At 41.0% G+C, this 27,053-nt stretch overlaps 1 protein-coding gene across 8 annotated transcripts in view; it reads right to left on the reverse strand.

Moving 5' to 3' along the window:
- Nucleotides 1–14,138: 14,138 nt before the first annotated feature.
- The window catches only part of C1H20orf96 (chromosome 1 C20orf96 homolog), a 67,815-nt gene continuing 54,900 nt past the window's right edge, over nt 14,139–27,053 (reverse strand). For 4 of the 8 annotated variants that reach the window (XM_077111989.1, XM_077112025.1, XM_077112017.1 and 1 more), the window contains one exon: nt 14,140–14,585. In XM_077111989.1, the coding sequence (XP_076968104.1) occupies nt 14,525–14,585 (61 nt within the window). In that variant the 3' untranslated portion in view covers nt 14,140–14,524. Of the gene's footprint in view, nt 14,586–27,053 lie in introns of all 8 variants that reach the window. The other 4 variants (XM_077112022.1, XM_077112004.1, XM_077112009.1 and 1 more) reach the window with 3 other exon arrangements.

A 27,053-nucleotide genomic window follows, 5' to 3' on the forward strand; every position in this document is an offset into this window, starting at 1 on the left:
ACTCATACACCATGCAACCATCCAAAGTGTACAATGACCCACAATATCATCATATAGCTGTGAATTGGTCAACACAATCAACTATTTTTTCTTTTCTGTGAAAAATAGCATTTATACAAAAAAAAGCAATAAATTTCAAAGCACATTGCAACAACTAGTTGTAGAACAGACTTCAGAGTTTGGTCTGGGTTACAATTCCATAATTTTAGGTTTTATTTCTAGCTGCTCTAAGATACTGGAAATAAAAGAAATATCAATATAATGATTCAGTAATCATACTCATTTGTTAAACCCTACCTTCTCTGTAAAAATCCACCATAACCTTTAATCTTTCTCCTGCATTTTAAGGATATTTGATCTATGCCCATTCTAACTTTCTCATGTTGGAAGGAACTGTTGATAGTATGGGATAGGAGGATGGAACCGGTTGATGCTTTGGAGGGGCTGTCCTTCCTAGGTTTCAGGACTTAACTGGTCCAGGGACCCATCTGGGGGTTGTAAGTTTCTGGAAAATTACCCTAGTGCATGGAAACTTTGTAGAATCTTATATAATGCCCTAGGTGTTCTTTAGGATTGGCTGGAATGGTTTTGGTTGGGGGTTGGCAAGTTATGATAGGTAGCAAGGTCTAACTGAAGCTTGCATAAGAGTGACCTCCAGAGTAGCCTCTTGACTCAACTTGAACTCTCTCAGCCATAGACACCTTATTTTTTACACTTCTTTTCCCCCTTTTATTCAGGATGGCATCGTTGATCCCATCGATCCCATGTTGAGCCAGGGCCAGGCTCATCCAAGAACTATAAATTTTTGATTAAATAAATCCTCTTACTAAAAGCCAATCCTTCTCTGGTGTGTCGTATTCTGGCAGCCTTAGCAAACTAAAACACCAGACAGAGCTGAAAGCCATATTAAAATGGTAGGACAGAAAGAACACCTATTAAATGGCAAGAGGCTGACACCTGTTCCCTTCTCAGCTTCCACCGATCTGTCAGCTATGCTGAGGCTTCTGTGCGGCAGGTGGGAGAATTCCTCTCTGAGGTGTCAAGGGAATTCCAGTATTCAGAAAAGGATGATAGTTAAAATCATAAAAGTATACACACACACACACCCCCAAAAAGTGACTTAATTTTTTAAACAAAAAATGATACAATCACAAAATGTCACTTTAGGGAAAAAATTATTTTTTTATACCAAGAATAATAGAAAACACTTGATTTAGACACACCTGGATCTATTATAAAATAAAATATAATATTAAAATATAAATTTCCATGGGCTTAATTTAAACTTCCACATATAACTTAGGTAAACAATTTCCCTAAGAAAAGACTAGGTGAATATTTCATTGTCATTCCCTCTCTCACATTTGCTACAACCTTAAGGCTTAGTGAAACAATAATGTAACCAGCCTATAACACTCAAAAAGATGAAGACAGAGCTATAAATATGCTCAGTCTCAGTGACTATTTTAATAAGTGTGTTTAGCTTGTTCTTGGTTCCTTGTGTTTTTTCCCCTGAAAAGACAGTTCCTTTTAAGAAGAAAAAATAATTTTGAATCTTGTTTGAAATATAATTTGTATGATGATTGCATTCTTGGTCAGGAAGGAAAGGAGAGAGGGAGCGAAAGGGGATGGAGAGTGGGGAAATATGTTAAGAAGTTATACCGTTAACCCATTTCAAGATGGATTTTAATCAATAAGGTAAACTGCTATTAGGAAAATAAACGTCCTTAATAGTCTATCTTTCAATATATTCATATACTCAGAGGAAAATTGAACTTGTAAGTTAGCAAGTTGCAAATTGGCAGCAAGCCATGAAAGTGATAATATACTCCCCGTGGAATAATGCCCAGAACATGGTATCATAGTAACTACTTATAAGACATTCTCTTCTAAAGCTAAAGGTTTATTTTCCTTTTTAAAAATCTCTTTTGGTCCTGGTTTTTAAGCTGAAAAGAAGAGCCTGAACCACCACTCCTCCTATACAACCTATAGAAGTGAGTGAAAGGGGAATTATTGTTTAATGGATGCACAGTTTCTGTCTGGGATGATGAAAAGTTGGGGTACTGATTGCTGGTGATAGTAGCACAATGCTGAGAATGCAATTAATACCACTGAATTGTCTACTTGGAAACGGTTAAAATAGGAAAGTTTGAGTTGTATACCTGTTATTACAATAAAAAGTGTTTTTATTTTTAAGATACTAACTGGACATTATAAGTAAGAAGAAGAATGAAAAAAATGAGAAAAGAGAAGAAATAATTGATAAGTTTTCATATTTGGATAAGAATTTTTTAATTATAATCAATAATTTGGGTACTCGTTTTTTAAGAAAAAAACATGACAAGCCTTTTGCATAGGACAACTGTGGATGCTGACCACATGAAATGTCATCATCTCCATACCTTACTTTCTCCAGGTACAACTTTAGTCACAGGACAGCTTAACAACTACAATTCCTATAGCAGAAAGAACACACTACCCCTCCTCTGTACTAAGAGAAACGACCTACAGTATTTTTCCATAGAAAAATGTGACAGAACCAGGCTCAGTGTTCATCAAAGCCAATTACTTTTACTCCTGGGTACACATCGAAACTACATCTCCCAGCCTCCTTTGCAGCTAAGGATGGTCATGTGGCTGGGTTCTAGCCAGTAGCATTTAGGCAGAAGTTTACATCATTCATAGACAAACTGTAAAATCTTTCTGTGCGGCATCCCTCTCTCTTTCATCAAGTATCCTTTAGCAGGATGGTGGTACCATGGAACTGGAGAAGCCAAATGTCGAAGATGACAGAGCCCCACCCACCCAGGGCCAAGCATGGAAGACTTCATAGAGAAGCAACCATTACCCACATTATGGATTGGAGTGAATGTGAGAAATAAACTATTAGGTTAAACTGCTAAATTTGGTGATTTTTTTGTTGTTGTTATATGAGTTAATATTGCCACAACTAATAAAAAAAAGACATGAAATTAAGACAAAAAATACTTACAGTATAACCTCTTCTCTGTCAAAGAAGAGACCTACCTTTCAAATAATAGGCACCATGATTATCTGGACATAACAGGAAGAGTTACCCTGAGTCATCAGTGGCCACACTCATTCTCCTAGACTTGTCACTAATCATGTTCCTAAGGAGTCAGGCTCCTGTGTGCTCTTTCAGGCCCGACCATGGGTGTTTGATTTGATAAAGCTGTTGAAGCACAATATACCAGAAATGGGTTGGTGTTCATAATGGGCCTTTATTAGCTTACAAATTTACAGTTCTAAGGTATTAAAAATATCCCAATTAAGGCATCAACAGGATGAGACCTTCTCTGAAGACTGTTGACCCCGGGCTTGGGCTCCTCTGTCAGATAGTAAGGCACATGGTGACGTCGGCTGGTCCTTCTCTCCAGGGTTTCATTGCTTAAGCTTCTGGCTTCCACATCTGTGGCTTTTTTCTCTAAACTTCTCTGGGTGATTCTCTGAATTTAATCCTCTTATAAGACCCACTTTGAATGGGGTAGGCCACATCTCAATTGAAATAACCGAATCGAAAGGTCCCACCTACATCCACAGGTTGCATCCACAGGAATGGATTGAAAGAACATGGCCTTTTCTGGGCTACATAACAGCTTCAGACAATCACAATGAGCCATTACAAAGGTTTTCCCTGGATGGCCTCACAGAGGAGAGCTGCCCTCCCCACTCGGCATGACCAGTGCACTGTTGTGTGTTAGGGAGTTGCAGTCAAGAACTTGGGTCCCCCAACCTGTCACGTTCTTGTGCAGGTGTTGAGGATTGAATTATGTCCCCCACAAAAAGGTCCATTCAGGTTCGAACCCCTGGTCCTGTGGGGTTTTGTAAATAGGACCTTTGAGGATATTATTAAAGGATGCCCAAACACAATGAAGATGGGCCTTAATCCCATTTAAGGAAGCAAATTTCCTTTGCTTCCTAACAAGCAAAGGAAAATGAACATGGAAGAAGAAGCCATAGGGAGCAGCCAGAAGCTGGAAGGAACAGAACCTAGAAAAGGAAGAAGATGCCATCATATACATTACCATATGACGGAAATGTCAAGGAACCCCAAAGACTGATGGCCAGCCAGAAGATACCAACCCCAAGAGGAAGCAAGCATTTTAGCCCCTGAAAGCATGAGCCTGCAAATTCCTCTTATTAAGCCAACCCACTACATGGTATTTGTTTTAGCAGCTACGAAAGTAAGAATAAGCTTTCCTAGCCCTGGCATCTCCTTTCAGAGACCTCCCTATCGGGCACTTAAAGCCAAGGCTTTCCTCAGCAACTCTGCTGGGACTTCCTTATGGCAGAGGAGGGGGAGGCCTTGAAGACATCTCTCCTCCCTTTGACTCAGAACTTTCCCACACCTAGCCCTACTCTCTCTCCCTTCCCCCAGCCCCCAGTCCATAAAGCAACAGGAGTCTTTTATTCGGTGAGATGCTTCCCCATGTCTGCACTGATCCTTCTGACCTTCATTCATGCCATCTGATGAGGGACAAAGCAGGAGCTGGTGCTTCTTTGAGCTTAGCCTCTTCCTTAGAGCTAGAAATGATCAAAGTCCGGACTGTTCCCTTCAGTTTGGCTTGGTGTCTTAATCGCCTACTCCAACACCTGGCACCTCAGCTCACCTTTCTCAGCTCAGCTCAGCTCAGCTCCTGACAGTTCTTATGTGTAAATAATATAAAGACTTAAATCAGAATATAAAAACTTAAATCAGAACCCCTTACCCCGTTCTTTTTCCATGGTATTATCACGTTCTGACAAAACACATAATTTACTTACAATGCTTATTGTTTATTCTTTATCTCCCTCTATCTAATAAATAAGGTCCCCAAGGGCAGGGATCATTGTTTTGTTCACAAATATATCTCAAGAGCTTAGAACAGGGTGCTGCACATGATGGATGCCCAGTAAATGGTTGCTGAATTAATTAATTATATCAACTTAATTATCCATATACTAAAGACCTTAATGTCTCTAAATACTGGATCTTCTCTCACTTGCCTTACGAAATCGAAGAATAAATCTTCATAATGATAGTACCTGCTGTCTGAGTTAGAGTAATAATTAAATAGCCAGAGATAAGCATTATGTTACCTTCTTAAAATTATATACACCAAAATTCCCTAGTAAAATAGCTTACATCTACCCAATTTACAATAGAGAAAAGTGTAAGATCCAATATCTAACACAATGGGCAAGAAAACAATACTGATAATAAAAGATCCTATAATGCTGCTGACAATAAACCAGTCCAGTCACACCGACCTCCTGGCTATTTCCTAAACACACCTTGGACACACTGTCCAAGGCCTCTGCACTTGCAGTTGTTTGCCGTAAAATATTCTTTCCTCAAACATCCACATGGTTCCCTTCCTGACTTTGCTTAGGTCTTTGATCAAAGGTTTCCTTAGCGAAGCCTTCCCTGACCACTCTATTTAAGATTCAATACCTTTTCCCCAGGCATTCCCTGGAATTATACAGCATGTAACCTTTTGAGATTGGCTTTTTTTCTCACTCAACTTAATGCCCTTGGGATCCATCCAAGTTGTTGCATGTGTATCAACAGTTTCCTCCTTTTCATTTAGCTGAGTAGTATTCCATTGTATGGAAGTATCATTTTGCTTAGCCATTGATCCTCTGAAGGACATTTGGGTTGTCTCTAGTTTGGTACTGTTACAAATAAAGCTGCTAAGAACATTCATGTACATAATTTTTTATTTCTGAGGGGAAACTGCCCAGGAGTGTGATTCCTGGGTCATTTGGTAAGTGTATGTTTAACTTTTTAAGAAACTGCCAAACTAATCTGGAGAAACTGTACATCCCCCAGTTTCTCCACATCCTCACCAGCATTTGATAGTATTTCTTATTTTAGCCATTCTTGTAAGTGTACAGTGTATAGTACATAGTGATGTATCATCATTTTAATTTGCATTTCCCTAATGGCCAATGATATGTAATATATCCCCATGTGTTTATATTCCATCTGTATATCTTTTCTGATGACATGTCTGATAAAAGTTTGGTTTACACGGATGTATGCATTTGACAAAAACAAGTGAATGCTTCAAGTAGAGATATGAATGAAGCTGATCTGGACAGGACTAAGGTAAATCAGAATACAGGGTAGAGAATGATATTGTCCATATTTTAAAACTTCAACTTCTGTGCAAGATGAAAGGGATAGTTGTTTATTTGGTGCATAATTTATATTTTGGGTAGTGAATTTCCTAATTTAACTTGTATGGTCAGTTTAGTTGAACATCGTAAGTACATGGAATCTTGAATAGGACGTGAGATTTTGTTGGCTTGTCCAGATTAGTATGATAACCCAATATATCCCAGAGTAATCTGGGAGTGAATAAAGAAGTATTTGCAAGGTCTCCTTGGGCACTGGGGAGAAAGGAGGAAATATTCAACTTCCCCACTTGGAGAATTTCTGATATTCTCACAAGCAGTGGAGACAACCGTATCAGTAGGTTTCAACCTTGGGTTTTGCCCCTGTGAAACTTATTCCTACAAAGGATAGGCTAAGCCTACTTGAAATTATACCTAAGGATCACCCCCAGAGAACCTCTTTTGTTGCTCAGATGTGGCCTCTTTCTCTAAGCCGATGTGGCAAGTAAAATCACTGCCCTCTCCCCACTATGTGGGACAAGACTCCCAGGGGTATAAATCTCCCTGGGAGAAGTTCTATTAAGATACAATTCTATGGCTGTGAAAATGCCCAAATGAAGGCATCACTAAAAGGATACCTTCTCAGGGGAAAGGCAGGTAGCAACCAGTTCCTCTGTCACATGGGAAGGTACATGGCAACATCTGCTGTCCTTCTCTCCTAGCTTTTGGTCCCAAATGGCTCTTTCTATGCATCTTTAGGTCCTTCTCCAGGGCAAACTGGGTTTCATCTCTTAGCTTAGCATTTCCAAACATCTGTGTCTTCCTTTCATCTCTCTGCTCTCTGTGTCAGCTCTTTGAAGGACACCAGTAAAATAATTAAGACCCACCTGAATGGGTGGGGTCTCATCTCCATCTAATCAAAAGGTCCCACCCACAATTGCGTGGGTAGCATCTCCATGGAAACAACAAATCAAAAGAACCCACCCCACAATAGGTCTGCCCCCAGAAGGCTGGATTAGAAGAACATGGCTTTTCTGGGGTACATAACAATTTCAAATCAGCATAGCCTAGAATAAAATTAAATGTGGAGTCCCTTTCAAGATCTCTACAGTATTGCATGTGAATAAAAGTTTAAAAAATAAACAGAATGATTTAAAAAAAAAAAAAAAAAGATCTCTACGTAGAGTATTAATTCAAGCTCAGCACTCTTCTGAGCTCAGAGACCTGTGTGACTGCCCAGGTTGCATACCCATGAAGCCAACCCTGGCTCCAGTGGTTCATAAGGTAATAATTTTTACTGATCTGACAAATTAGAATAATCTGAACTTGAAGCTGTTGAGATGGTGAGAATTTCTCATTTCTTCATGGCTGTGCTGACATGTCCATTGAGCAAATCAAAACATGTAGGAACTGCATTCATTTACCATTGCTGAACTGCCCTGAGCTTGCTGGGATCAGCACCTAGCACAGGCATGGAGTAGGCATGCAATGTTGTTTGAATTAATCACAGAATTTCATGACCACAAAATGAAACTTCCAAAACTCATCCATGTATTTTGATAAGTAAGAATTGTGCTTTGAGTTAATACATCTTCCTTTGAAGGACAAACCTTAGAACCTGCTATATAATCAAGCCATCTGACTATACAAAGTGACTTAATTACAAAGGAAGAGATTAAAGATATGGATCAATCAGGACTCTTCAGAAAATCTATTGGTCCACACAACCAAAAGACCAGGAAAAATCTTGAAGGGCAGCTGGATTCAGACCCACATCATGTTATCAGAACCTGTCATCTTTTCATTGCCAAAGGTTACATGGCTACCTTCTGCAGTATTTGAGGCATCATCAGGTTATCTCTAGATGACTTAAAACAACTACTAGGACATGTCAACTCATTACCAAATCCAGTCGAAAAGAGAGCTCACTTACCCCAAAGCACCAAAAGAAGTTCAAGACCTGAACCTTCTTAGCTTTGTTTGCCTGATTAAGGTTTGCCTATCCATGAACCAATCAGCGGCTGGGGGATGGCATGCTCTGATTGACCTATTCTAGACCATAAACTCCACCCCCAGTCCGAAGATAGAATGCACTTCCTGAAAATGGAGTTGAAGTGGATTCACAAGTGGAAATTTGGAACTGTTATCATGAGAGACAGAATAGATGCTGGACAGAAACCTCAATATGTGTCCATCACAAGCAGAAAGCAAACTACCCCAACCAAGAAGATTCTGTATCTAAAGAAACCTGGAGCTAAGATGTGAAATCAAACACCCTCCTGAACTCTCTGGCTATTTCAGTGTTCTAGGCCACAGGTCCAATTGACTCTCTGAAAGAAAAGAGAGTTTGATTTCAACTGAAATCAAAGCTGAGATAAAACATCAGGAACATGTTTCTAGAGCCAAACTGAGAGGCACCATATGAAACACACCCCACAGTTCTGAACAATGATTCAGGACTGTGGACACTATGTATTCAGATGTCCACATTCTATTCCCAGAACCTGAGTATATTACATGACATGGTAAAGAAGAATTAAGCTTGAAATAAAGTTAAGAATGCTAATCAGGGGATCTTAAAATGGGAAAATAATCTCCTTTATCTGGGTGGGCCTGATGTAATCACAGAGGTCCTTAAAAGTGGAAAAGGGGGGCAAAAAGTGATGTAATGTGAGGATTTGACCTATGGTTGCTAGTTTTGAAGATGGGGGTGGGGTTTAAACAAGCCAAGGAGTACAGGCTGTGATGGTTAGGTTCTGGTGTCAACTTGGCCAAATGAAAAGAAAATTTTATTTCCTACGGTGGCCGACTTGAGATCTCTGAAGACTAGACACAAAGCCTCATTGTGCAAGTAGCAGATTTACATCACAAACTAAAATCTCAACTTTGCAGGGTGTCTGCTGTTAAAGGCTTTGATTGGAAAAGAATGGGATTCTGAAATGTGGGAAGATGATATCTGGCTTAACAATGATGGCAATGGAGAGAGGATCCCTGGAATCGGCTGAGCCTTTGCTCGACAGACCTGTAACGGACTGCTCTGAGGAAAGAGCTTCCTGACCTCCAGCCTGCTTTGAAAAGATAGCTCCCCAGCCTCCAGTCTCCCCAGAGAAGTCTGCCAGCCAACCTTCACCTAACAAGATTAACCCTTCAGTGCCTGCTAACCCTGTAACCATGTTCCCTGAGGAAGCAGCCCTCACTTCTATTTGGAGCTACTAATCCTGTTTCACCAGACGAAACTGCAACAGAATACCCGGAGGTTATTGTCTTGAAAGACACTTCTATTTATTTTCATGACCCACTCCCACCCCACCCCCTCTTTTCTTCAAGACTGATAACTACACTGAAGTCCCAACAGGCCCCAAAAGGTGAGGTACAAAGTGTGACCCATGAGGAGGTATGCTATACTCCAAAACAACTGCATGAGTTTTCCAATAGACATAAATCAGTGGAACATGTGTGGGAATGGATATTAAGGGTGTGGGATAATGGTGATCAGAAGCAATACCATATTCTTTGAGGGAGTATAGAGATTAGTGCCACTCTTAAGGACTTGAAGGATGCAGGGGTGGTGATTCTCACCACATTCCCATTCAACTCTCCTATTTGGCCTGTGCAGAAACCAGAAGGGACTTGGAGGATAATAGTGGATTATTATAAACTTAACCAGGTGGTGACTCCAACTGCACCTGCTTTTCCAAATGTAGTATAACTGCTGGAGCAAATCAGCACATTGCCTAGTACCTGGAATTCAGCTATTGATCTGGCAAATGTTGTTTTTTTTTTAACAACTGTCAGTAATGACCACCAAAAACAGTTTGCATTCAGCTGGCAAGGCCAACAGTATACCTTCACTGTCCTACATCAAGGGTATGTCAACTCTGTAGCCCTACGTCACAATCTTGTCCACAGGGGACTTGATCATTTCTCCTTCCCACAAGACATCACACTGGTCCATTATATTGATAATATCATGCTGATTGGACCTATTGAGCAAGAAGTAGCAACTATTCTAGACATTGATAAGGCATTTGCATGTCAGGGGCTGGGAGATGAATCCAACAAAAATACAGGGGCCTTCCATCTCAGTGAAATTTCTAGGTATCCGGTGGTGTGGGGCAGGTCGAGATATCCCTTCTAAGGTGGAGGATAAGGTATTGCATCTGGCCCCTCCTACAACCAAAAAGGGGTACAATGTCTAATTGGCCTCTTCGAATTTTGAAGACAACATATTCATCATTTGGGTGTGCTACTCTGGTCCATTTGCTGAGTGACCAGAAAAGCTGCTAGTTTTGAATTGAGACCAGAACAAGAGGATGCTCTGTGACAGGTCCAGACTGCTGAGCAAGCTGCTCTGCCACTAGAACCATATGATCCAGCAGGTCCAATGGTACTGGAAGTGTCATTGGCAAATAGCGATGCTGTCTGGAGTCTTTGGCAGGCTCACAATATATAGGAGACTCACAATACAGACCCTTAGGATTTTGGAGCAAAGCCTTACCATCCGCTGCAGATAACTACTCTCCTTTTGATAAAGACACTGAATGCTTAACCATGGGCCACCAAGTTACCATGAGATCTGAGTTGCCCATTATGAGCTGGGTGTGGTTTGACTCACTAAGCCATAAAGTTAGGTGTGTGCAGCAGCACTCCATTATAAAATGGAAATGGTATTACAAGATAGGGCTAGAGCAGGTCCTGAAGGCACAAGTAAGTTACATGAGGAAGTGGCCCAAATACCCATGGTCTCCACTCCTGCCACATTACATTCTCTTTTCCGGAACAGTGCCATTTGGGGAGTTCCTTACAATCAGTTGACTGAGGAAGAGAAAACTCGGGCCTGGTTTACAGATGGTTCTGCACAATATGCAGGGACCACCTGGAAGTGGACAGCTGCAGCACTACAACCCATTCTGGGATGTCCTTAAAGGACAGTGGTGAAGGGAAATCCTCCTAATGGGTGGAACTTCAAGCAGGGCACCTGGTTGTTCATTTTGCTTGGAAGGAGAACTGGCCAGAGTTGCGTTTGTATACTGACTCATAGGCTATTGCTAATGATTTGGCTGGATGGCCAGGGACCTGGAAAGAGCATGATTGGAAAATTGGTGACAAAGAGGTCTGCGGAAGAAATATGTGGATAGACCTTTCTTAGTGGGCAAAGAACATGAAGATATTTGTGTCCCATTTGAATGCTCACCAGAGGGTGACTTCAGCAGAGGAAGGTTTTAATAATCAAGTGGATAAGATGAGCCATCCTGTAGATACAAGTCATCCCCTTTCCTCAGCCACTCCTGCCATTGCCCAATGGGTTCATGAACAAAGTGGTCATGGTGGTAGAGATGGAAGTTGTGCACAGACTCAGCAACATGGACTTCCACTCACCAAGGCCAACCTGGCTATGGCCATTGCTGAGTACCCAATCTGCCAGTAGCAGAGACCCATATTCAGTTCCCAAAACAATTCAAGTCAATGGAAAAGTGGAATAACCCAATACAGACAGAACTACCAATGGCCCAGAAACTTCAGGAATGAAGGTTTGGGTCACCCTACCTGGCAAAGAATTGTGGCCAGCCAAAGTGCTTGCTGAGGGTAAAGGGAATGTGGAATGGGTAGTGGAAGAAGGTAGTGATAAATATGAACTATGACCACGTGATCAGTTACAGAAACAAGGACTGTGATTGCACGAATATCTCCTCCCTGTTTTGTTATGTTTACATTTGTACATAAGCAAATATCATTTCCTTCTTATATGACATAAGTTGTTTTGTTCATGTTGTAGTATTTAAGTCATAGGATATGAAGTTTAAGAGAGAATGTTACCTAAGGACTTGTACCATATTCTGGTGAGATGTAGTGTCAGTTCCAGTAGTACACAAGACAATTGAGAATTGTTAGGTGAAACATACATCTGTTATCGTCTTCCATTTGGAAATTAAGTGTGTTTCAAGATGATGTGTATAGCTGCAAAATTGACAAGGGATGGACTGTGATGGTTAGGTTCTGGTGTCAGCCTGGCCAAGTGGTGATGCCCAGTTGTCTGGTCAGGAAAGCACTGGCCTGCCCGTTGCCGCAAGGATATTTCATGGCTGGTTGATAAACCAGATAGCTGGTATATTAAATCATAGTCAGTTGATTACATCTGCGATCAACTAAGGCATGCCTCTCACAGTGCGATAATCCCATCAGTTGAAGGATTTTAAGGAAGAAGAAAGATTCTTTCACCGTATCTTCAGGCAGCAAGCCTCTCCTGTGGATTTTGTCCAGACCCTTCATCGGAGCCACCAGCTTCGCAGCCGCCATACGGATTTTGGACTCTTCCATTCCTACAGCTGTGTGAGATCCTTTTTAAATCTCAGATTTACAGATCTGTCCTGTTGGTTCTGTTTCTCTGGAGAACCCTAACACAGCAGCAGTCTCTATAAGCTGGAGTGGAAAAGTTAGGAAATTGATTCTCCTCTAGAGCCCCTAGAAAGGAATGTGGCCTGCTTATTCCTTGGCTTCAGCTCAGTGAGACCTGTGTCAGACTTCCGACATACAGAGCAGCAGTGGTAATTTGTTAAAGCAGCAATAGAAAACTAATACAGGCAGAGAAGTATGATAGTTTGGGTTACTATTCAGCAAATACTCCTCACTCCCCTGCCCTACCACTTTGGGTGCAATATATTTCCCTTTGGCCAACGAAATGCTAGCATAAGTCTTAAGTGGTTGGACTTGACTCTATGCTGCAGGGATCTTCCTTAAGAAAAGCATTCTTTAGCTAGCCCTAGAACAGGAGTTCTCCTAAGCTTAACCCATAGTCTAAAACTATGACCAGATGATCTGCAACTTGAAGCAGACACCAAGCCAAACCCAGCTAATCCACCCAAAGTATGGTTGACCTGCAGGTTCCTGAGTGTAGGAATACATTCTTGTTGCTGCAAGCCACTTAGTTTTGGAATTGTTATGCAGCATTATTATTGAAGATATAGATGACTAATACAGCTAATTCCTGACCATACAGATATTGAAGTCCCTTCTTTATTAAGACATGCATGGAAGTATGTCTGTGTACATGAGGACTATCTACAGGTGGCTTTAAGAAAATGGGGAAAGATTCATGCACAGTGTGTACATTTGTGTAGTCTGGAGACATGATGGTTATGTGTGATATGAGGGAATCTTTATGTTCAGACTTTATTTCTTAGTTTGTCTCCAGAACTCCTTCATGCCTTCACTATATGTATAGTGGCTAAGAGAAGACTTCCTCTACCACTTACTGTCCTTGTGACTTTGAAGAAATCATTTTACCTCTCCATGCTTTGGTTTCATCTGTGCAATGGAAAGCAATACTTACTTCATAGGGCTGTTGTGAGGATTTAATGAGTTAATATATTAAAAACATACAGTAAGTTCTATTTAGCTGTTTACTGCTATTATTTCAAACTGGACTAATATTTGTTTACAGATCCAAGTAGTCCTTGAGAGTGCCTACTGGATTAGCCTATGTCAAATATTCACCCAGCTACCCCCTTCCCATTCTAAGGACTGAGCACCTCCTGAATTGGTTTAGGATAGGCATGTAATATTAGCGGGTGCAGCCTTTGGCTGGAAATCTGGGAAATACACCCTCTTTTTGGCATGATCAAGGAACTGCACAACTACAGGAGATACTGGCATTTTCTTACATGGATGGGGTAAGACAGTGGACAGTTAGAAGGCTGGAATGGAAGAGAGAATGAAGGCCAAGCAAGTTCCCAGTGTATTAAACCCAAGGAGTCTCCCCTATGACCTTGGCACTGGTTTAAACATGTGTGAGCACAAATGAGAAGGGAAGATGAGCTCCTACTGCACCAAGGAGATAGAGGCCTAGAGCCAAAAATCCATGGAGACTTGAGCAGGAAGGTTTTCCAGCACTTTTGCTGGAAAAGTTTTGAGCCCCAGATGCAGTCAGCACAGCTGCCCACCCCTTATCCTAAGACAAAGTCCATTCAGATCATCACACCTTCTGCAAGGGCCAGCTGGTGATCCCCAGATACTGGTAAAGAGCAAATGCAAATACAGCTTTATTGGTAAATAGGAATGACAGAGTTGGCTGGGAATTCCAACCTGACCCAACAGCAGAACCAAACAGCCCAGAAAGATGGGAAAGAAAAAAAGACAGAGAAAGACAAACAGGAAGACGGAAAGAGGAAGGGAAAGAGAGAGAAGGAGGGAGGGAGGGAGGGAGGGAGCAAGGAAGGAAAGAAGGAAGGAAGGAAGGAAGGAAGGAAGGGAGGAAGGAAGGAAGGAAGGAAGGATGGAAGGAAGGAAGGAAGGAAACTGCAGATCAGGGGTCTGGATGGGAACACGGGGCATAGAAGCAGACAATTCAAGGCTCCTGCTGCAGGAAAGAGAGCAGGGAAGGAGGAGTGGTCCGTGGCACCGCCATTTAGAAGGGTAGCACCTCTTCCACAGGGATGTTGAGGATGACGTCCATGTCTGGAGTGCATCTGTGGGAAGCAGAGGGAGTGGTATGAGAGGCAAAGAAGGGGTGCCGGAGTTGGGGGGATACAGGGGGTACACCCTCTAGGCAGCCCTACTCCTTAGAACACTAATCCTTACTGGGGTAGCCCCATCCCAAACACAACCTGTGAAGTTTTTGCATCAAAGGATACTGTCAAGAAAATGAAAAGACTATCTACAGAATGAGAGAATTGTTGCAAATCATATATCCGACAAGAATTTAATAGCCAGAATATATAAAGCACTCCCACAATTCAACAACAAAAGACTAAAGAAAACATAATATGAAAAAATGGGCAAAGGATTTGAATAGACAAATTTTCAAAGACAATATGCAACAGTCAATAAGCACATGAAAAGATGCTCAACACCGTTAGTCTTCAGGAAAATACAAATAAAAAACTCCAATGAGATGGGACTTCCAGGAAGATGGCCAACTAGAGTAGCTCAAAATTAGCCCTACTCCGTGGAAAAGTTAGAGAAGGGACAGGAGGGCAACTGAGGCAGCAATTCTGGAGTGCAGCTGACCTGGAAGAGCCTTCTGTACCACATGGGGCAGCCTGGGTTGCAGAGGCCGAGGAACTGAGAGGCAGAAAGCTGGAGCCTGGTGCTGAGGCACGAGCCAGGGAGCCCACAGGAGTGCACCGATGGAAGCGCAGGACCAGGAAGTAAGCCAGGCCACGTTCCTTGGGCACGCCACCCTCAGCAGCACAGCCCCAAGACTGGTGACTCACCCCACACTGCACACACCCAAACCCTGTCACCTGCTCCCATTTCCTGCACTCCAGGCACTCCCACCCCACCAGCTCCAGTGTACATACCTGCTCCACACCCCCACCCCAAGTGCAGCCCAATCCACCTCTCCTGCACCCCTCCCAAGCACTACCTCCACCTCCTTGTTCCCTGTAGGCCGCTGCCAGCACATAAAGGTTACAGACACTAACCTCCATACTAGTCTACCACCGCTGCCCACCCACAGTGCCACACAGCCTCACCCTGCCCTCCCAGAGCTCAGTGATTCCATTTTACAGCATTCCCAAGCCCATGCATGTGCGTGGGCCCCCAATCATGTCATTTAGCTCTAGGAACCACATTTTATAGCAGTCCTAGAACTACACAACCTTCCACCTCACTTCCCAGCTCTGAGAAAGTGCCGACCTACGTAGCCAGGTCACATCTGCCTCCAATCCACAAAGGCATAATGCTGACCTGCTGCCACAGCTCTATGCATGTGCACAAAGGGCCTTGTGCCTTAGACCAGTGCACACCAGGGCTACACCCCCCAGAAGAGTGCACCTGCACAGCTACATCCTCCCTGGCTGCTAGGCATCCACGTTCACAAGCAACACCGTAACATCCCCAACCTATGCCCTTACCTGGCCTGAAACAAATCTCCATACTGAACGCTCCACCCCACATCCTACTCCCTGCTGTACAACCATCGACAAACACAAGCCCTAGACTACTGAAAGAAATCAACTCCCAAAGTAAATCAATCAAGATATTTACATGCCATGAGGACAGCAGATCACTAAGCATATCACAATGTAGATAGATATAGCCCTGCCTATTGACCAAATTAAAACACCAGAGGAGACACAGGCATTGGAAAAACTAATCAAAGATGTTCATATAACTCTACTTAATAAAATAAGTGAGACAGCAAATGACATAAAGAAGATCAAGAAGACAATAGAAGAGCATAAAGAGGAATTTGAAAAAATAAATAGAAAAATAGCAGATATCACAGGGGTTAAAGATTCTGTTGACCAAATAAAAAGACATATTAGAGGCACACAACAACATACTTAAAGAGACAGAAGAAAAAAATAAGTGATATAGAGGACAGGATAATTGACTTTGAAGACTCAGAACAGCAAATGGCAAAAAAGATGGAAAAAATTCAATGGAAACTCAGGGAAATGACAGACAAAACAAAAAGCACAAATATAAGAATCACTGGTGTCCCAGAAGGAGAAGAGTGGAGTAAAGGGCTAGAAAGAGTAGTTGAGGATATAATGGGGGGAAACTTCCCAACCCTCATAAAGGACATAAATAAGCAAGTCAAAGAAGCACAACGAACTCCAAACAGAATAAATCCAAATAGGCCTTCCCCAAGACACATACTAATCAGTCTGTCAAATGTTGAAGAGAAGTAGATAATTCTGAAAGCAGCAAGAGAAAAACAATCTATTACATACAAGGGAAATCAAATAAGACTGAGTTCAGACTACTTAACTAGCACCCTGGAGGCAAAAAGGTAGTGGTATGATATATTCAAGATCCTGAAAGAGAAAGACTTCCAGACAAGAATTCTGTACCCAGTCGAATTGTCCTTCAAAACTGAGGGAAAGATTAAAGTTTTCACAGACAAAGAAGTCCTGAAAGAATTTGTTAACAAGAGATTGGCCCTATAAGAAATACTAAAAGGAGTTCTGCCGCTTGGAAAAAAAACGACAGGAGAGGGAGGTCTGGAGGAGGGCACAAAATTGAACAGTGCCACTAAGAGTAATTTAAAGAATACAAAGAGAAAGAGGGGAAAGAATATATAGATCTGACAAATAAAATTTAAAAGATAAGATGATAGAATGAAGAAATGCCTTTTCAGTAATAACTTTGAATGTTAATGGACTAAACTTACCAATTAAAAGATACAGATTGACAGGATGGATTAAGAAACATAAATCCAGCTATATACTGCTTACAAGGGACTCATCTTAGCACAAGGATACAAATAGATTGAAAGTGAAAGAATGGAAAAAGATTTTCCATGCAAGTTATAACCAAAAGAAAGCAGGGGTGGCTATATTAATATTGGGGGAAAGAGACTTTAAATGTAAAGACATCATAACAGACAAAGAAGGACACTATATAGTAATTAAAGGGTCAATTCACCAAGAAACTATAACAATCATGAATGTTTATGCTCCTAATCAAGGAGCACCAAAGTACATGAGACAGATATTGGCAAAACTGAAGGGAGCGATGGATATTTCAACAATAATGGTTGGAGACTTCAATACACCACTCTCCTCTATAGATAGAACAACCAGACAAAAGATAACACGGAAATAGAGAAGTTGAATAACATGATAAATGAATTAGACCTAACAGACATATATAGGTCATTGTACTCCAAAGCACAAGCATATACATTCTTCTCTAGTGCCCATGGACATTCTCCAGGATAGATTATATGCTGGGGCACAAAACAAGTCTTCATAAATTTAAAAACACTGAAATTATTCTAAGCACTTTCTCTGTTCACAATGGGATAAAGCAGGATCTGAATAACCACCAAAAAATGAGAACATTCACGAATATATTGCAATTTAATAACACACTGTTAAACAACCAGTGGGTCAAAGAAGAAATTGCTAGAGAAATCAGTAGCTATCTGGAGATGAATGAAAATGAGAATACAACTTATCAGAACTTATGGGATGCAGGAAAGTCTGTGCTGGGAGAGAAATTTATTGCCCTAAATGTCTATATTAAAAATAAGAAAGAGCAAAAGTCGAGGACTAAACAGCACACCTGGAGGAACTTGAAAAAGAACAGCAAACTAACCCCAAAGCAAATAAGAGAAGAGAGATAACAAAGACTAAAGCAGAGATAAATGAATGGGAGAACAAAACATCAATAGAAAGAATAAAGCCATGAAAACAATCGAGAAAATCAACAAAACCAGAAGTTGGTTCTATGAGAAAATCAATAAGATTGATGGACCCTTAGCGAGATTGACAAAAAGAAGAGAGAGGATGCAAATAAATAAAATCAGAATAGGAAGAGGAGACATAACCACTGACACCACAGAAATAAAGGAGGTAAAGAGAGGATACTATGAACAATTTTATGCTAATAAACTAAACAATGTAGATGAAATGGACAACTTCCTAGAAAGGCAGGAACAACAAACATTGACTCAAGAAGAAATAGACGACCTCAACACACCAATCACAAGTAAAGAAACTGAATCAGTCATTAAAAAACTTCCCAAAAAGAAAAGTCCAGGACCAGATGGCTTCACATGCAAATTCTACCAAACATTCAAGAAAGAATTAGTACCAATCCTGCTCAAATTCTTCAAAAAAATTGAACAGTAGAATCGATAAAACCAAAAGTTGGTTCTTTGAGAAAATGAATAAAATTGATGGGCCACTAGCAACACTGACAAAGAAAAAAAAGAGAGAGAGGATGCAAATAAACAAAATCATAAATGAGAAGGGGTGTGTTACCATAGACCGTGAAGAAATAAAAGAAATTATAAGAGGATACTATGAAAAACTATACGCCAACAAACTAGACAATTTAGATAAAATGGACAAATCCCGGAGAGACACATAAACAAGCTACACTGACTCAGGAAGAAACAGAAATCTCAACAAATGAATCAGAAGTAAAGAGATTCAATCAGTCATCAAAAATCTTCCTACAAAGAAAAGCCCAGGGCCAGATGGCTTCACAGGGGAATTTTATCAAACATTCCAAAAAGAATTAACACCAACCCTGCTCAAACTTCTCCAAAAAATTCAGGAAAAAGGAACTCTACCTACATCATTTATGAAGCTAATATCATTTAAATACCAAAACCGGGTAAAGATGCTATAAGAAAGAAAAACTACAAGCCAGTCTCCCTAATGAACATAGATACAAAAATTCTCAATAAAATATGAGCAAATCGAATCCAACAGCACATCAAAAGAATTAGACACCATGACCAAGTGGGGTTTATACCAGGAATGCAATGATGGTTCAACACAAGAAAATCAGTTAGTTGTAATACAGCATATTAACAAACTGAAAGGGAAAAAACACATGATCATCTCGATTGACATTGACAAAGCATTCGACAAAATTCAGCATTCTTTTCTGATAAAAATGCTCCAAAAGATAGGAATCAAAGGTAACTACCTCAGTATGATAAAGGGAATATATGAAAAACCAATAGCCAGCATCGTACTCAATGGAGAGAGACTGAAAGCTTTCCCCCTAAGATCAGGTACAAGACAAGGATGCCCACTGTCACCACTGTTATTCAACATTGTGCTAGAAGTTCTAGCTAGAGCAATCAGGCAGAACAAAGAAATAAAAGGCATCCAAATCACAAGGAAGAAGTAAAACTCTCATTATTTACAGATGATATGATACTATATTTGGAAGATCCTGAGAAATCTACAGCAAAGTTACTTGAGCTAATAAACAAATTCAGCAAGGTGGAGGGATGTAAAATTAATGTGCAAAAATCAGTAACATTTCTATACACAAGAAGTGAGCTAGCTGAGGAGTCAGTTAAGGAAAAAATTCCATTCAAAATAGCAACTAAAAGAACCAAGTTCTTAGGAATGAACCTAACTACGGATTTAAAGGACTGTACAAAGAAAACTACGTAACATTGCTAAAAGAAATCAAAGGAGATCTAAACACGTGGAAAGGCATTCCCTGCTCATGGATAGGAAGGCTAAATATAGTTAAGATGTCAATTCTCCCCAAACTGATCTACAGATTCAACACAGTACCACTCAAAATTACAACAACCTACTTTAAAGATTTGGAAAAGCTAACTACGAAATTCATCTGGAAGGGAAAGACACACCGAATAGCTAAAAGCATCCTAAAAAAAAAAAAAAAAACCGAAGTGGGAGAATTAACACTCCTTGACTTTAAAAACTATTATAAAGCCACAGTGGTCAAAACGGCATGGTACTGGCACAAAGGCAGATGCATTGACCAATGGAATCTAATCAAGAGTGCAGAAATAGGCCGCCAAATCTATGGTCAACTGATTTTTGACAAGACCCACAAATCCTCTGAACTGGGACAAAATAGTCTTTTCAATAATTGGGCATGGAAGAACTGGATATCAATAGCCAAAAGAATGAAAGAGGACCCCTATATAACACTCTACACAAAAATTAACTCAAAATGGATCAAACACCTACATATAAAAATTAGCACCATAAAGCCTCTAGAAGAAAATGTAGGGAAATATCTTCAAGACCTAGTAATAGGAGGTAGCTTCCTAAACTTTACCTCCAAAGTGCAAGCAACAAGAAAAAATAGATGTAGTTTGCTAGCTGCTGGAATGCAACACACCAGAGATGAACTGGCTTTTAATAAAAGAGGTTCATTTTGTTAGTTCTTCAGAGGAAAGGCAGCTAACTTTCAACTGAGGTTCTTTCTTACGTGGGAAGGCACAGGGTGATCTCTGCTGGCCTTCTCTCCAGGTCTCTGGGTTCCAACAACTTTCCCCAGGGTGATTTCTTTCTGCATCTCCAAAGGCCTGGGCTGAGCTGTGAGTGTTGAGATGAGGTATGCTGAGCTGCTTGGGCTGTGCTACTCTCTCATTTAAGCACCAGCCAATTAAATCAAACATCATTCATTACAGCAGGCACGCCTCTTAGCTGACTGCAGATGTAATGAGCAACAGATGAGGTTCACATACCATTGGCTCATGTCCACAGCAACAGAACTAGGTACCTTCACCTGGCCAAGTTGACAACTGAATCTAACTACCATAATAGATAAATGGGAACTCCTCAAATCAAATGCTTCTGCACCTCAAAAGACTTTGTCAAAAAAGTGAAAAGGCAGCCAACTCAATGGGAGAAAATATTTGGAAATCACATATTGGACAAAGGTTTGATTTCTCGTATATATAAAGAAATCATACAACTCAACAACAAAAGGACAAACGATCCAATTATAAAATGGGCTAAAGATATGAATAGGCATTTTTCTGAAGAGCAAATACAGATGGCTCAAAAGCACATGAAGAGGGCGGGCCACGGTGGCTCAGCAGGCAAGAATGCTTGCCTGCCATGCCAGAGGACCCGGGTTTGATTCCCGGTGCCTGCCCATGTAAAAAAAAAAAAAGAAAAGAAAAAAAAAAGCACATGAAGAGATATCACTGGCTATGAGGGAAATGCAGATCAAGACTACGAGATACCACCCCACACCTATAAGAATGGCTGCTGTTAAACAGGAAACTATAAATGCTGGAGAGGATATGGAAAAACTGGGACACTTATACACTGTTGGTGGAAATGTATAATGGTGCAGCCCCTATGGAAGACTGTTTGGCAGTTCCTTAGGAAACGAAATGTCGAGTTGCCCTATGACTCAGCAATAGCACTACTTGGCATATACCCAGAAATGGTGAAAGCAACAACACAAGCAGACATTTGCACACCGATGTTCATAGCAGCATTATTCACAATCGCCAAAAGATGGACACCAAACAAATGCCCATCAACCGATGAGTGGATCAATAAAATGTGGTATATACATGCGATGGAATATTATGCAGCAGTAAGACCAAATGACGTCCTGACGCTTATTGCAAGATGGATGAGACCTGAGGACAAAATGCTGAGTGAAGTTAGCCAAACACAAAAGGATAGATACTGTATGATTCCACTTTTATGACCAGCATAGAGGTATATCAGAGGCTTATAATACAGAATATAGGGGACTTAGAGATACATAGAAGCTAGAGATGGGTGAACCATTAGCTAATGAGGTTGAACTCCAACGTAAGGAAATAGGAGTGAAGGTGGTTCTCTAGCACGTCTGTAAGTAATATTAGCATTTTGAAGATGAGCAAGATTGAAAGGGGTTGTATAGAACTATGGGTCCCACTGATTAACACTAGAAATATGAATTCTCGCAAGAATTACTTCAAAGATATGATTCTTGTATAAAGAGTGTTTAAGTCCAGAGTACAGGGGGAAAACTGCTATTGCATGCTATGAGCTATGTTCAAAAGGAAACCATCAGCACTACCACAGCAACAGCAGAGGTAAATAACGGGGGTCGGAGTTAAGAGGAGGTTTAGATTTTCTATTTGGCGAGGGTGTATTTATTGGTTTTATTTCTCTTGGGAACAGTGAAAGTATCTAAAATTGAAAATGTTGATGGACTATGGACTGTGGGCCCTCTACATGATGCCCAATGAATGCAGGTGGCTGAAGGATGCACTGATGGAAAAGAAGATTGGTGAACGATGGCGTAGACTTATGAACGACGGTTGTGCTGCTACAAAAAGGAACGATGTCGTGAGGCATGCAGTGATGTGAATGAACATGTGGGACGTTTGGTGAGATAAAATAAGCCAGAAACAAAAGAACAAGAATGGTATGGTCACCTTTAGAAAATGCTTATAAGAAAGCAGGGGCCTAGACTGTAAGCTTTTAGAGCAGACACATTAAGTCTGGGGTGGTAATTATTATTTCTGGATTCTGAGAGGCTGTTTTATATATATAACTTGATATTTAGAGATAAGAGTGAAGCCGAACAGGTTGGGGTTAAAGTAATTCTGAACATAGGGGTAAGGAAGACAGAGTCTATATTTTACAACCACACATACTTTTTGAGACCAGTGGAAGAAAGGTTTATTTGGTCTGGAACTGAAATTTTCTTTAGTGCATAATCTAATTCAGCCTATCTGTATAGCTCATTTGAACAACTGAAACACAGAAAGCACGGAATAAGAAAGAGTCCCTTTAATCCCGTATAGATTATTGTAATACCTGGATACATCCTAGAGTATATTAAGCAGACAATCAAAAAGTATTGGTAAAGTCCCCTAAGGAATGGAGGAAAAATATGGAACTCTTAAACCTTAAGAGTTAACCTTAAGGGTTAAGCAAACCTTTGTTACTCAGATGTGGCCTCGCTCTCTCTAAGCCCAACTCTGCAAGTGAAATCATTGCCCTCCCCCCTACGTGGAACATGACATCCAGGGGTGAAAGACATGGGAAATGACTTCCTGGGATGAATCTAGACCTGGCACCGTGGGATCAACAATGCCATCCTGGCCAAAAGGGGGAAAAGAAGTATAATTAATAAAGTATCAGTGGCAGAGAGAGTTCAAATAGAGTTGCGAGGCTACTCTGGAGGTTGCTCTTACACAAGCTTCGTTAGACCTTGCTACCTATCATAACCGACCAAACCCCACCCAGGACCATTCCAGCCAATCCTAAAGAACACCTCGGGTAATATATAAGATTCCACAAGGGTTCCAGGCACTAAAGTAACTTTCCTGAAATCTACAACCTCCACATGGGTCCCAGGTCCAGATAAGTTCTGAAACATAGCCCAACCTCTACAGAATATCAAATAGTTCCATCACCCTACTCCAGAGTAGTTACAGACCCTTCCAATATGAGAAATTTAGAATTGCCATAGCCTAAACACACCTAAAGAGAGGGATGGAAAGATCAAAGGTAATGGTGGAGTTATACAGAGAAGATAGGATTTAACAAATGAATATGAACGCTGAATCATTAAATTGATATCTCTTTTAGTCTCCAGTATTTTAGAGCAGCTAGAAGTAAAAACCTGAAATTGTGAAACTGTAATCCATGTCAAACTCTGAAATATGTTCTACAACTAATTGCGGTGCTGTGCTTTGAAATTTATGGCTTTTTTGTATATATGTTATTTTTCACAAAAATAAAAGAAGGAAAGAAAGTCGATCGTGATGACAAAAAAATATTTAAGCCCTGTAGCATCCTATATTCTGGAGCACTTGCTAGAAGGGAAAATATGAGAGGATCGTATAGTAGCCCATGACAAACTCGGGGATCTGTCCTGTAACTACTTGTTGAAGAGTGCTTTGAAACTATTGTTTCTTTTTTATTTCTTTGCTTTGTATATATGTTATACTATACAATGAAAAAAAAAGTTAAAAATGAAACTACAATGAGCTATGACTTCACATCCACTAGGATAACTATTATTTTTAAAAAATGGAAAATAACAAGTGTTGGTGAGGATGAGGAGGAATTAGAACCCTTGTACACAGTTGGTGGGAAAGTAAAATGGTGCAGCCGCTGTGGAAAATAGTTTGACAATTCCTCAAAAAGTTAAACATAGGCGGGCCATGGTGGCTCAGTGGCAGAGTTCTTGCCTGCCATGCTGGAGACCCGGGTTCGATTTCCGGTGTGCCTGCCCATGTTAAAAAAAAAAAAAGTTAAACATAGAATTATTGTATGACCTGGCAATTCTACTTCTGGGCATACACTCAAAAAACACTGAAAACAGGAACTCAAATAGATACTTGTACACCCATGCTCATAGTAGCATTATTCACAAGCGCCAAAAGGTGGGAAGAGCCCAAGTGTCCATCAACAGTTTAATGGATAAGCAAAACACTGTGTATCCATAAAATGGAGCATTATTCACTCACAAAAAGGAATGAAGTTTTAATAAATACAACAACATGGGTGGACTTTGAAGACATCATGTTGAGCAAAATAAGTCAGACATAAAAGGACAAATATTGTATGATTCCATTTGAATGAAATCTCTAGAATAAGAAAATTCATAGATTAAAAAGGTTCCCCGGGGTTGGAGAGAGACGGTATGAAGAATTACTGCTCAAAGAGTACAGAGTTTTTCTTTGGGGCAATGAAAATATTTTGGCAATGGATGGCGATGATGATAGCAGAGCACTGTAAATGTAATATCACTGAACTGTACACTTAAAATGGAAAAAAAGGGGGCTATTGTTACATATGTTACCACAATTAAAAAAAAAAAACCGATGACCTTGCAGCTGACATGTGCACATACATATACAAACACAGGTATATGTTCAGAAAGAAAAATCAAAACTGGAAAAGGAGCAAGTTTGGTGGGACTCATGCTTCCCTAAAGAGATGTGAGGTCAAGGAGTAAGAACTCAAGCCTGTAAAATGCTGAGACCCTTGGAGTCCCTCTGGACGGCTAGGTTGGCAACCTGGCCCTGCCCCCATGCAAGCTGTTCTTCCTCTCTGGCCCTCACCCCTCCGGCTGGCCCTATGTGACCAGCCTCCACTACATGCCAGGCCCAGGCAAGCTTCAGTTTCCTCAACTGTTAATTGAGAACAATAATCCCAACCTCAGGCACTGGCAGAGAATTAAATGAAACTGGGCTGGCTTGCAATATGGGCTCTGTAAGGCATTCTTCCTTTCATGAAAGTAACAAGAGACCTAGCTCTCATCTGCAATACATTCCCTGTTTCAGTGACCAGCACTACCATTTAAGAGGCTACAGGATTTCATTCTCTCTCTGTAATCTTTCCCAAGGGTATCTCATCCACTTGTGTGGTTTCAGTAATCTATTGATACACACTTAAGTATTTAGGGATGAAATGTCCTGATGTCTACAATTTACAATGCTTCGGCCAAAAGAAAGGAAAAAAAAGGAAAGAAGAAGATGAAACCAAGAAACTAATGCGGCAAAAAATGTAACTTTCTAAATCTAGGTCATTGGCAACTGGTGTTCATTTCAATATTCTCTCTACTTTTCTGAATATTTTAAATTTTTCTTAATAATAGTAAAAAAAAAAAAATTGCATCTCTGCTGGCAACACCTAAATTTCCATCTCCAGGCAAAACTTGTTCTGCAAGGTCTACAAACATATACCCAGCTACCCACCTGATGGCTCCACATTGAAGTGGAATGTAACATGTCCATGTCAGCTCTTGATGCACCTACATATGCATCCTTCACCTGCATCCCTTCTTCCCTCTCTCTAGACTTGGTACTTCCACCCTCCCTGTTAAAAAAGCTAGAAGTCTGGGGGTCATTCTTAACCCTTTCATTTCCTGTACCTCCCACATACAAACATCACCAAGTCCCACAGATTCTACCTTCTGAAGTATTTCCCTAATCCATCTATTTGTCCTGAATCTTCTGCTACTCACTTTGGCCAGCCTGACCCCAACTCTCCCTGGACAACTGCCACTGCATCCAATTAAACTCCTAGCATACACTCTGTCTCCTCTCCGGTCTCTTCCACATGCTCTTTCCAAAGTGACTTTCTTGAAATATAAATCTCAGCATGTCATCATTCGTCTTAAAATCCTTTGCTTTTAGGATCAAGCAGTAAACCCTCACCACAGCCCTCCCCATTACTTGCATTCCAGTCACACTGGCCAGATTCAGGTCCACAGAAACATGGAGCCCCCTCTAGCCACCCACCTTTACAGCCTCGCTGCTCTACCTGGGGTCCACAGACCAACACCAGCAGCATCGCCCAGGAGCATGCCAGAAATGCAGGATCTTGAGCCCTGACCCAGACCTTCTAATTTGGAATTTGCTCTTTAACAAGATTTCCAGATGACTCCTAACACATTTTCTAGTTGGAGAAGCTCTGTTTGGCAGCATGCCATTCTTTAGAAGGGGAAGCTTCTCACCCATTCCCAGTGTTCCCTTCCATGTGGAAGTGCATCAGTTAGTGTTCCAGGCCTCTCTTGCCCCTTTACTCACTCTGCCCCTGGGAAGGGGTCTGGCTACCTGAGTAGGGAATCTGGAGAAAGAACTGGGCACGGGTACCCGGTCCTCTCTTCTCTTAGGAACAACCAGCCCACAAGGACTACACACACTGCTCTGCTCCAAGGACTGGCTCCACCCCCTTACAGCGCCACCGTGACCAGGTGGCTCAATTTGCCAATTCTGAGTTCAG

This window comes from Tamandua tetradactyla, chromosome 1 (assembly GCF_023851605.1).
Source record: "Tamandua tetradactyla isolate mTamTet1 chromosome 1, mTamTet1.pri, whole genome shotgun sequence".
NCBI classification, from domain to species: domain Eukaryota; kingdom Metazoa; phylum Chordata; class Mammalia; order Pilosa; family Myrmecophagidae; genus Tamandua; species Tamandua tetradactyla.